General features: G+C 36.8%; 1 protein-coding gene across 1 annotated transcript; it reads left to right on the forward strand.

Annotated features, from left to right (window-relative positions):
• Positions 1–2,407: 2,407 nt before the first annotated feature.
• On the forward strand, positions 2,408–2,824 carry LOC114076490. The gene has a single exon (XM_027915599.1). The coding sequence runs from the start codon at positions 2,408–2,410 to the stop codon at positions 2,822–2,824; it is 417 nt and encodes a 138-aa protein (XP_027771400.1).
• Positions 2,825–13,298: the final 10,474 nt, after the last annotated feature.

A 13,298-nucleotide genomic window follows, 5' to 3' on the forward strand; every position in this document is an offset into this window, starting at 1 on the left:
ATATAGAATGGCTCCGGCAGAATTATGGGAGTTGAAGGATAAATTAAAAGACTTATTAGAAAAATGATTCATAAGGCCCAGTGTTTCCCCATGGGGAGCACCAGTTTTATTTGTATGCAAAAAGGATGGCTCGTTAAGAATGTGTATTGACTACTAGAAGTTGAATAAGGTAACAATTAAGAGCAAATATTCCCTCCCTAGAATTGATGATTTGCTTGATCCGTTACAAGGTGCTAGGTGTTTTTCAAAGATCGACCTGAGGTCAGGTTATCACAAAGTAAGGGTCAAGGACAAAGATATATCCAAGACAGCTTTTCGAACATGGTATGGTCATTTTGAGTTCTTAGTCATGTCATTCGGGCTAACAAATGCACCAACAGCTTTTATGGATTGATGAATAGAGTGTTCAAACCATTTTTATATGTGTTCGTGATAGTGTTCACAGATGAAATATTCGTGTATTCAAGATCAGAAGAGGATCATGCTAATCACTTGCGTCAAGTTTTAAAAATTCTCTGTGATTGTAAACTGTATGCAAAGTTCTCTAAATGTGAGTTCTGGTTGAAATCTGTGGCATTCCTACTTTGTATTGTATCTGATGAAGGAATAAAGGTTGATAACCAGAAGATAGAAGCCGTGAAAAACTGGCCAAGACCTACAATGCCTACGGAGATCCGTAGTTTTCTTGGATTGGCAGGATATTACAGAAGGTTCATTGAAGAATTCTCTTTCATTGCTTCACCCTTAACAAAGCTAACACATAAAGAAACAAAGTTTCTAGTTAACTGGTGAGTGTGAAAGAAGCTTCCAAGAGCTGAAGAATAAATTCACTTCTACACCTGTATTGGTACTTCTAGAAGGCACAAAAGGCTATGCAGTGTATTGTGATGCTTTGGGAGTGGGCTTAGGTTGTGTATTGATGCAGCATGGTAAAGTTATAGCTTATGGCTCAAGGCGCTGGGGCCACATGAGAAAAAATATCCAACCCATGATCTAGAGCTAGCAGCAGTTGTGTTTGCTTTGAAGATATGGCGCCACTACTTGTATGGAGTTCATGTTGACATACACACTGATCACAAAAGCTTGCAATATATATTTAAGCAAAAGGACATAAATCTGAGGTAGCGAAGGTGGCTGGAGATAGTAAAAGATAATGACATTGACATCTTATATCATCCTGATAATTCTAATGTAGTAGCTTATGCTTTAACCCGTAAAATAATGGAAAGCACTTACGGGAAGTTTGTGGAAAGACAAGGAATGACTAAAGATCTGTCCCAACTAGCGAATTTGGGCATTCACCTTCTTTAATATCAAGACAAAAGGGTTATTGTACAAAATGCAACAGAATCCTCATTAGTAGTGGAAGTGAAAGAGAAGCAGTACACTGATCCAATTCATTTACAACTTAAGTCGAATGTACTAAATGGTATGACAAAGGCATTTGAGCTTACATAAGATGGAGTACTTTGATGTTAAAATGGATTGTGTGTACCTAATGTAGATGAACTAATAAAGAGGATTATGATGGAAGCACATCATTCAAGATACTCTATTCATCCGGGGTCAACTAAAATGTATCATGACTTGAAAGAAATGTATTGGTGGGGGGACATGAAGAAGAACATTGCAAAATTCGTGGCTGAGTGTCCAAATTGTCAACAGGTAAAATAGAACACCAAAAGCCCAGAGGTTACATGCAGCGTATAGAACTTCCAATTTGGAAATGGGACATGATCAACATGGATTTTGTCACTGGTTTGCCTCGCTCATTATGGAAGTTTGAATCCATATGGGTAATAGTTGACAGACTCACCAAAGCAGCACACTTCTTGCTGGTGAAGACTACATACACAACAGAAGAGTATGCGATGTTGTACATGAAAGAGATAGTTCGACTATATGGAGTGCCAATCTCTATAATATCTGATAGAGGAGCTCAATTCACTGCAAATTTTTTGAAGTCGTTTCAAAAGAGTTTGGGAACACTAGTGAATTTATGTACATCCTTTCACACTCAAACGGATTGCCAGGCAGAACGTACAATTCAGACACTTGAGAATATGCTGCGAGCTTGTATATTAGATTTCAAGGGTAGCTGGGATGATCACCTACCACTTATTGAATTTGGTTATAACAATAGCTACAATTCAAGCATTAAAATGGCACCTTATTAAGATTTATATGGTCGAATGTGTAGATCACCAATTGGCTAGTTTGAAATAGGTGAAACTGCCTTATTTGGGCCATATCTTGTTCATTAAGCTGTGGAGAAAGTCAAAGTGATACAGCAGCGGCTAGAAACATCTCAAAGCCGACATAACTCATATGCGATATTAGAAGGAGAGGACTAGAATTTTCTATAGGGTATTAGGTGTTCTTGAATGTGTCTCCAATGAAAGAGGTAATGAGGTTTGGTAAAAAGGGAAAGCTGAGTCCATGCTATGTAGGGCCATACAATATTATTCCAAAAGTAGGCCAAGTAGTATATGAGTTGGAGCTACCACAAGAGCTTTCATCAGTTCATCCTGTGTTTCATGTCTTAATGCTTCAAAAATACATAGGTGACCCATATCGTACTACTCCTACTAAATATGTACAAATTGCGGGATATCTCACTTACGAAGAAGTACCCATTGCTATTTTGGATCGACAAGTTAGGAAGTTAAGAAATAAAGAAGTAGCTTCTGTAAAAGTACTATGGAGAAACCAACAAGTAGAAGAAGTTACATGGGAAGTCGAAGAAGCAATGAAATTGAAGTATTCTCACCTCTTCCACACTGGTGAGAACGAACAAAATGTTAGTGGAGGCGTTGACAAGTAAGTATAAGTCTGTATGTTCAATGTGATTAATAGTAGTACTAACTTAGGCTTGAACTTGTTTAGGCAGGACAACCTTACTAACATTCGAGGACGAATGTTTCAAGGGGGGAAGGATGTAACGACCTGTATAATGTATATGCTACTTCTACTCATGTTATACTTGACATAGACTTATAGTGTAGGTGAGGGATCATGTTTCTTATATGATAAGTGTTGGTTTAAACTAGCTCAGAAGGTGATGTAATGACTTGCATGTTTCAGCATGTGTATTGGAAGTTAACTCTGATGGAAAGTATTTAAGTAAATATAATAAGGTGGTAATTGATCTTAAAGTTGAAAGTTAAGTGCTAAGTTGAAGAAAAGGGATTAAGGTTTAGAAATTGAAATAAAATAATTGAGTTTCTTGCTTGGATTAATTAAGCTAGCAGTTGCATCACCTACTTGAACTATATACAATTAAAGGGCTCAAGTTTGATGGACCAGATTTAGGCTTATATTAATGGGCTCACTTTAATCCCAAACCTATTAAATGAAAATAAAAATGAAAGAAAGCCTAGCAGCCAAATTTGCCAATTGGCCCATTAGGAAAAATAAAGCCCGAGTGAATATAAGTAGGTGCATCACCTACTAAGAATTTTTTACCATCTAATTGGGCCAAGTGTGTACCACCTACTTGCAGTAATCTGGCCCAAGTTGAATAAAAGAACAAAGGGAAAATGGACAGCCAAGGCCCAATAATCTTAAGTCCAAAAAGGCCCAAGTCAAATGGCCAAGTAGGTGGGTCATCTACTTGACAATATATGGCCCACAATTGGCCAAGAAAGTCGGCCATAGCACCTCTCTTTTAAAAGGATAAATATCAAGTCTTTTTCTTCATTTAAAACTTTCAAAATTTTCAGATTCCTTTAGTTTCTTTCTTGGTCTCTCTTGGCTTCAACAAGCAGCCCTAAAACACCTTAGGGGTCTTGAGTATTGTCTCATTTTCAAGTATAAGTTTGGAGAGTTTGAATTCTTGAAGTACAAGTTTAAAGGATAAATTTCCAGAATTAAGGTAAGGCTACAACCCATTTGTTTTCGTCTCTTTGAATTCATGTTTGGAGTGGAGAATTTTGTATATATTTATCAAGAATTCATGGATTGTTATAAATCCTTGAGTCAATATTCTCCTATTATGCTGAAAGATTTGAGATTGATAGTGGCTTCCTTATGAATATTGTTGTTGAGGGCAGCTTGGGTATATTGGGAGAGGATTTGTGAAGTTGTATTAATGTGCAGAGGAAGGGTGTGGTGGTTCACAGTTTGTGTAAGGGTTGTATGGGCCTGCTTTCCGTTAAATATTTTAGCTACTATTTTTGAGGGACTTAATGTGATTAGCTGTTAACGTTAGCTTAATCATGACCTATTGTAGATTAGCACCCAAAAAGGAAGGCTGAATTGTGATAGTGGTATTGGTCAGAAAACAAGGTATGTAAGGCTATTCGATTCCATATTCCTTGGCATGAAATCTGACACCTATAATTAATATCAATGAAGTGAATCTCCTAAGTTCTACTCCTAGTAAAAGAAACAATAGCAGTGTATTGACTCCAAATAGCTAATTGTATTTCTCCCCCCATGCTAAGTACATAGAACTACTTCATTATATGTTCACTACTCTATACTTTTCTAATTATCCCCCTTGTGTTGTTATAGAAAAGGTATTTGCAAAAGAAAGTTTGGTGAATCCTTATCTTAGTCAATTGAAGTCAGTTGTGTCATTAGCTCTTAAAGTAATGTGTTGATATTATAGAGCTCCTTATATCATTGTTACTGCCTCAAAGTATTATTTTCATGTCTTCTACTATTGGTCCGTATTTTCATATCTCCGGGATTATTATGACCACCAAAATAACATCTCAAAAGTGTTATGATTATCGAAAGGACAATCATAAAAGAGTTCTGAACTAATAAACAACAATCTCAAAGATTAAAGAACCTAAGTGAAGAAATTTATATAATTACGGGTGGCAGCCCAGGGGCGAAAGCCTAGAATGGGTCGATCCCTATCGGTATAGAAGGGTGGCAGCTTAGGGGCGAAAGCCTAGCATGGGCCGATCCCAAATCATGTAATTATGAGGAACGCATCCCATGGGTTAATATGCCTAGAATGGGTCATCCTATTCTACCACTGATCAACTGGTCATTTGTATCACATGCCCTACAAAGATTATAACGTACAGAAAACTAAAAGAAAGAACATAACTTACATGATCTCACAAGAGTAAATAAAGGTGGTCTTCTCTCCTGATCTATGCAGTCATATGTTGGTACTTGATTTCATTTTAGACCTCGTATTACATATGCTATTGCCTTACATATTCAATACATTTTTTTTGTACTGACGTCGCTCGCGGGGGACGCTGCATTTCATGCTACAGGCACAGGTACTCCAGCTAGTAGACCTCCTATGTAGGAGCACACGACACTCAACAACTTTTAGTGAGCTCCAGGTTGATTCGGAGCTTTAATGAGTCCTTGGTAAATTCATTTTTGGTATTGTATCGTAGTTAAGGGTAAGGCGGGGTCTGTCCTAACCTATTCTAGGTCTTCTATCTTCTTAGACTCTTTGTAGACGTATGTACATAGTTCAGTTGTTCCTTAAGGAGTTGTGGCCTCAATGACCATGTCTAGTAAATAACATTTGAGTCTACTTATGCTGGTTGGTCTCGCTGCGTCCTATATGGATTCGTCACAGTTGTTATAGTTATATGCATTGTAAGAACAGGTGAAAAGTTGGTTATCCTGGGCCTTTAGGGCATCGGGTGCCTGTCCGTCTTAATGGGATTTGAGGCGTGACAGAACTCATAACTACTAAAATAAAGAAGCTATAACTTACCAACATCCTCATCATCATCCAACTTTGATCCTATTGCCCGGAGTGCATAGAAACGATTCTTCTATGCAACATCATTACTCAGAAAACTTGGAGTAACTTGATTACCTTATTTTCCTCTAGGCGCAATAGTAGGACAATCTCTCACTTTGTGTCCATCCTTACCAAAACCAAAGCAACTCCCAGTACCAACTGGATATTGCCCATAGTGCTATTTCCCGCATGTAGCACAAGAGGTTTACCATTTTTAAAACCACTTCCTTTCTCAAGTTTGACCTTCGGATCTCTAGGTTCATCTTGAGTTTGAGCCCTCTTCTTGAACCTAGGTTGGTTTTGATCACTTGGTCCACTGCTCTTCAAGTTTCTAGTTATCCTCTAAAGTTTATACTCCTCTATGGATTGAGCATCGACCATAAGCAAGGATAGAGTCATATGATCTTGGAACATGGACATACGACACTCTTCTTTCCCAAGGTCAGCAACACCGGTCACAAACTTACTCATCTCATCCCTAGGGTTAGATGCCAAGTATGGAGTATACGTAGACAACATCGTGAACTTCAAGGAATACTCCTCAACACTCATGTTGCCTTGCTTGAGATTAATGAACTCCTCAACCTTCACCTCCCTCCTCTCACGGGGAAAGTACTTTCCTAAGGAGCCTCCTTAAACTCTTCCCACTCTATAGGACTCGACTCAACAGGCCTATTATCCTTCCATTGAGTGTACCAAACTTGAGAAACTTCCCTCAATTGGTACGGATCCAACTCGCCTCCTCCCTAGAAGTCACCCCCATGACACTCAACATCTTATACACACCATCTAGAAACTCTTGGAAATCCTTTGCCACCTTATATCCAAGAAATATAGGAGGATTAATCCTCATAAAATCTCTCAATCTAGATGTCATAGTGCTCTCCACAACATTCACTCTAGGGTCAATACCCCTATTCACATGAGTAGTCAAGACTCGGGCTAAAGTAAGTAAAGCCTTTCTAATCTCCCCATTAGTCATTTCCGAGGGAACCACTGGAACCTCATTACCTTGACCTCCAATAGGGACTTTAACACTTTTAGAACCTTGAGCCCCTTGATCACCTTGAAGAGATTTCTCAACTTGCTCAACTTGAGGAGGAATCTCCTTATTCACCCTTCCCTCTTCCAACCTTCTAGCGGCCATCCTTCTTGTATTCATCTTCTATAAACTCAAGAGAAGATATTAGGAATAGACACTTACAACCTCAACTCTATAGGCATGACACAAGACTGATGAAGAAAGTGAAACACTATCGTCCTATAGCCTCTCCCTCATAGATGTGTCGGGACTCACACCAATGATCGACTCTACTAGACGTGGATTTTTGTGACTTTTTCATTCCTAAGACAACTTCATAACCTATGCTCTGATACCAAACTTGTCACACCCCGAGAGCACACCCTAGAAGATATGGAACTCTCGGAGTGCAACCGGTATACTTGACCTATCGGAGGTCTTGTACAAGCCCTTTGACATCATTCATCGCATACATGGATAAAAAGTAGTGCGGAATTAAAACTTTCACACGAAATATCTTAAAACATCTTTCATATTAAAATCATACAAAACACTAAGTCTAAACATATGTCAATCTTAGACTCAAGAATACTTGGGACACGACCCATACAATACGAAATATAGAAATACTTAGTCTACTACAATACTTTGAATTAAAAGAATTCTAAAGATAGTTATGTCCTCGAGTCAAGTGAGGACATACTTCAACTTTTCTTGAAAAATAAATAGATTCCAAGCTTTGCTTCAAGACGCTTCTCATCTTCCACCTACACCTTTAGAAATAGACAAAGAGTATGGAATTAATACAAACACTTGTACTGATTATGAATTGATGCATAAAATTATGAGAAAGGCCATTTATGAGAAACATGCTCTTTTTGATTAAAACTTCATAGTATAAGAATAAGAATCACATTTGAACACCAACCAACACAATTAGAAGACATTACAATTTATACTGAATTTACATGCTCTTAACAATGAGGTTATAGTGAACATACAGTGACTTCACTGTAACTTCATCAATAATTCATATTTCATAATATAGCATCAAAACACATCCAAAAAACATAATTATGAGATCCTCCTACCAATGGTGATTCTAAAGTTCACTTGGGTGAGTTGTGAAGTGAACGCCCATACAATCCCTTCACATACACCTAAGAGATCCTTTAGACTACCTAGGATATGATCATTCTCACTTCACACAATAGTATACTTATAATATGACATAATATTCCCAAAGGTTATCAAAATACTTACTTGTGTAATTAAAGAAGAGAACGCCCATACCCCCCTTTCCATGATTACCTAAATAATCCTTTAGACTACCTAAGTTTAGATCATGTCTACTTTATCAATTTACTTTCCCTATCTAGAGTCATTCTTAAAACTTCCCTAGGCAAGACATGAAGTAATCATTTCTATGCCCCATTCGTACCTTAACTAAGCAACCCTTAAACTACTCTAGGTAAGTAATTAGTCATTAACATAATATCCAACTTAAGTCCTTATATTTATTAGTTCATTAAGATACTTTCATCACATATAAAGACATTCAAGTAATGGTCTTGGAGAATACCTAGGGCGCTCACACACTAATATCTTCAAAGCCTAGTTGTGCAATGTCTAGATAGCGTCCCATTCCACTACCTAAACTTCATAGTACTTATCTGACACTAGCATGTATCCCACATGATAAGAATAGGCAATAATCGACATAGACCGTGGTAGCTAAGCATGGAATCCGGAGTCAAACCTACTCCGATAAATGGTGTTATACTAGCCAATGGTAGAACTAGGACACAACCTATTTAGGCACATGGTTAGGAAATATGAAGGGTTTCTTTGTACTCTAGCCTCACATTTAGCTAGAGTTACTCCCCTTACCATACTCATTCAGTGCTAGCCTTCGTTCTTATAGAGTAATTCAATCTAGGAGTATATGAAGATGTTTCATATCGAGTTCACAACCAAATCATAACACCTTACCAAAGAGGTCCCCTAGGGTTGCCTTACAATGGTTAAGAGGATAGCTCAATGATTTTCATAAGGATTATTTCATGCCGTTCCATCCAATCAACCTTAAGTCCACCATTCACACAGGAAGGATACCATTATGGCTTTCGACTTTAAGGATATCATAACCTTCCAACTAGGTTGAAGGTTCCACATAAAGGACCTTCTTAACAATTTTGAAGGTCACATGTCAATCACACATACAAGACTAAGAATCTCTAGCATACTAAGTCAAGAACTAGTATTCTTATTTTACATGTATCAACTGAGGGACACAAGTCTACCAAAGCAAGACACGCACATACTTTACACATAACATATCATTATAAAATCACATAGGTATAACCAATATCATCTATAGGTCATCCTACTCACTACCATAATATTATAAATATAAGTCATCACAAGTATCATATAATACTTCAAGAAACATCGTACTTCACATCAAGTAATCCACATAATGACTACAATATAGTTTATTAGAGAGACACATCATCAACTACAAGAACTAATGCGTTAACTCAACATGAAAATATAAGTCATCTTGATATTTGTACTATTCACATAATCAAGTTATAACATGATAAAGCTATAATACTTGAAGTAATGCCGACGAGGCCACATCATTCACAATTCATAAAGTAATGCCGACAAGGCCACATTAGTCACAAGTATAGAACATAAGCACCGCCACCATAAGTGGACCATACCAAACATCATTACTATCTAAAACCTATACTACACAATAAAGAGAAAGTTAGGTCAACATACCATTGATCCAACCTCACAACTTCAATTCATATTCAATTCATCCAACACAATATACCAAGGCCCTTACCAATGTCCATGATCATCAATTCAACCCAATAAGCACAATACATAATGAATCAAGGATAATTCAGCATAGATTTATGAATTTAGGGCAGCCAACTAATAATTCTAGCATGATTCTATCACAATTCAATAGCCCTAATCAATCTACATAAGAATTCAATAGCATTAAGACATAATCAATTCACCCGTGAAGTAGTCGAATCTAGGGTTACATGAAGTGCATGGGTTCATAGAGTTTTTAGGTTAAAATCATCTTATTAACAACAAATGATTCAAAACATTTTATGCAAGAACTCATGGCTAGAGTACAAAATTGGAGAATTTGTCTTTTTGATCATTTTTGAAATCATTGAGATTGACTCCTTGAATGGAAGGGAATCCAAGGGAGAATAACCATACCATAATTGTGATAAAAAAACCCACTAAATTGATGGAGAAAAACTTGAAAAATCAGTCTTCTTCTGTGGATCTTCAAAACTTCATTAATTGAGGTTTTTGGAGAGAAAAGATGGATATATTTTGTTTTGGACTTAAGGGTTATTATTTGAATGGTGAATTGAGGTTTAAAAGGTTTAATAACCGACTCTAATTAGTCCCAAAATACCCAAAAGACCCCTGAACTTATAGGACCTTTAACCAAGTAAAGCTCATCTTAATTTTTTGAAATTATCATCGAGAAACAAGTCCGCGACGCAGAGCGGTTCCCGCATGATTTTTTAAACTAAGTCCCAAACCAGTGTAGTCCTCCATGTTTTCATGACGCAGAGCACATTTTTTCTCTTTTTGGACAAAGTCCGCGACACAGACTGGCTCCCACTAAGTGCAAAACGTTGCTTCCTTAGGCAGCTTGCTAGCCCAAGGCTTGGGTCCTACTCTAGGACCCTTTCATCGATCCTTGGGGAGTTTTTCCCGGGCATTTTTAACTCGAATATATTTGCATACATGTTTAAGACCTGTCACATCAATTTCATCCAAAACAAACAAGTAAAACTTAATGAAACACACTAAGACACATAAGGTCGTTTCAAGGAAAACCTTTCAAATGTCATGAATGTTCGTGGACGTTTGACCTTCAAACTTCATGAGACTTTATATAATGCCTATAAAAACTATTATTAACCGTTTTAGGAACTTAAAAAATCATGACACACATGTTAGGATCTAGTTTAACCTAGTTGTTTTAGAGGTTACATAATAGAACTACGTTTTATATGAGAAACTCTCCAAATCATAGATCCAATGGATCAAATAGATCTATTCAAAATCATTGTTCTTCTAACATTTCTTCTAGGGTCATTTGTTTTACTTGTGGTGATGTTGGTCATAAATCGTTTAATTGTAGAAAATATTCTTCTGGGAAGTGGATTTGGAGACCATAAGCTACTAATCATCAAGGACCAAAAAATGGGTACCTAAAAGAAACTAATCCTATTATTTTGCAGGAGTACTCCAAGAAAACCTACAGAAAAGGAATGTAGGTGCTTGATAGTTGATTCCCCAATCACATGTATGGAAATAAAGAAAACTTCAAAACGATAAATAAAATAGATGGAGGATGCATTCGATTTGGGGATAATGCAAAAGGAGAAGTAACCATATTTGGGACTATTACATTCAGTTCATCATGTGATCTAGTTGAAGTATTTTGGTTGAAGGACTCTTAGTATTAGTCAATTATGTGGTGCTGGATTTCAAGTCGCTTTGAACTCGGCCAGCTGCATCATCAAACATCCTCAGAAAAAGCTATCTCTCATCGGAGATCGAATAAATAATATTTCTGTCTTAAATAATTTCATTTTGCCTCTCTTACCTATCTTAGTGCAGTTGCAAGAGATCCATGGCTATGGCATCAAAAGCTTGGACAGCCTAGTATGCATACTCTTGAAAAACTTTCTAGACTTGAACTAGTCATTGGTGTGGCAAAACTATAGTTTGAAAAATATCATATATGTGATGCATGTCAAATGGGTAAGCAGACTAGTTCATCCTTCAAAGGAAAATATATTGTAAGTACTGCTAAACTCCTACATCGTCTTCATACGGACCTATTCGGTCTCATTCGAACTGCCCACATTGGAGGTAAAAGATAAGCTTTGATAATTGTTGATAAATATTCAAGGTTCACATGGGTAATCTTTCGAACTCATAAAAAGAACTTTTGCTAACTTTAAAAACTTTAGTAGAAAATATCAATGAGAGGCAGGATACTTCATAACTACCATTCACATTAATCATGGTGGAGAATTTGAAAATAAGGCCTTTGAAGATTTTTGCGCTCAAAATGGGTTTACTCAAAACGTCTCTTCAACTAGGTCTCCCCAACAAAACGGAGTAGCTGAATGGAAAAACCATTCACTACAGATAATGCAAGAAAAATGCTCTTTGATAGAAGTCTACCAGTTTTTTTTGGGCAGAAGTTGTTAGAACTGCTTGTCATATTCTCAACAGGTGTTTAATGAGATCTATTTTAAAGAAAACTCCCTATGAACTATGGAGAGTTAAGAAACCAAATATGAGTTACTTTCATCCCTTTGGATGCAAGTACTTCATTCACAATAACCATAAGAATAACTCGATAAGTTTGATTCAAGAAGTGATGAAGGTATCTTTTTAGGATATGCCCCTGTTAGTAGGGTCTTTCATGTTTTTAATAAAAGAAGCTTATGTGTTGAGGAATATGTCATGTGGTATTTGATGACACTAATCTAAGAGTATAGGAAACTGAAGCTAGTGACGATGAAATCACTTCTCCCAAAATAGCTGAAATTACAATAGTTACCAATACAGAAAATAATGCTGAGGAGTCAACTACTATAGAGGTGGAGTCTTCTAATCCACATGACAAGACTAATATTCCAAGAGAGTGGAGACACTATGCTAGCTATCCTGAAAATTTTATTCTCGAAAAACCTTATGATAGAATCCTGAATCTTGACAAGGTCTTCTCTTAGAAAAAAGCTTTTGTTGCCCTTACATCCCATATTACGACTGGGGAGTACCCCCTAGACGTAACTGGAGTCGTCATCCTCGGAGAGGACTTAGACAAGACCTTAGCGTTCTTCATAACATTTCATAGGTCAAAATGCAGAAAAATTAAAAATTTTATGCATATTGAGGTATACTTAGACCTCTCACTTACTTTATATGGAGTTTACTTAGACTCCTCGCATATAAAGCTGACATAGGCTTCTCGTTTAGTCAACATAAACAATACATAAGAATTTAGTCTAATAAAGTCGTCTCACATTAAACCATCTAAAAAGAAGTACATATTCGGGCATAACCCTTAATACAAATTCATAATGCCTCAGAGGGCCTACATCAATATCTTCAATAATGGGAAAGAAGTGAATGTCTTAAGACAATATCAAAGCTACTACGATAGAACACGTGGAACCATTCTCGAACTAGAGGACCTACCAAAACTTGGGGAAATCAAAGTACTCTTGCAAATGACCTTCTAACATCAACAGCCCGAACCTATATAATAGTAGAAATATAAAAAATATGGGTTAGTACATCCACTTGTACTAAATATGGAAACATATGCACAAATAATATTTGAAATCATGCTTAAAGGGACATTTTGTTCAAAGTCATGCTAAGTCACTTTTGAAAGCCTTTATGCACAAATAGCAATACAAGCCAATGATCACATATTCATTAAGAAAATTCTATATTCAACACAAGAAGAAT

Source organism: Solanum pennellii, chromosome 3 (assembly GCF_001406875.1).
Source record: "Solanum pennellii chromosome 3, SPENNV200".
NCBI classification, from domain to species: domain Eukaryota; kingdom Viridiplantae; phylum Streptophyta; class Magnoliopsida; order Solanales; family Solanaceae; genus Solanum; species Solanum pennellii.

Coding starts and splice junctions, on each gene's coding strand:
- LOC114076490 (XM_027915599.1), top strand. CDS start 2,408: ATGAGGTTTGGTAAAAAGGGAAAGCTGAGTCCATGCTATGTAGGGCCA.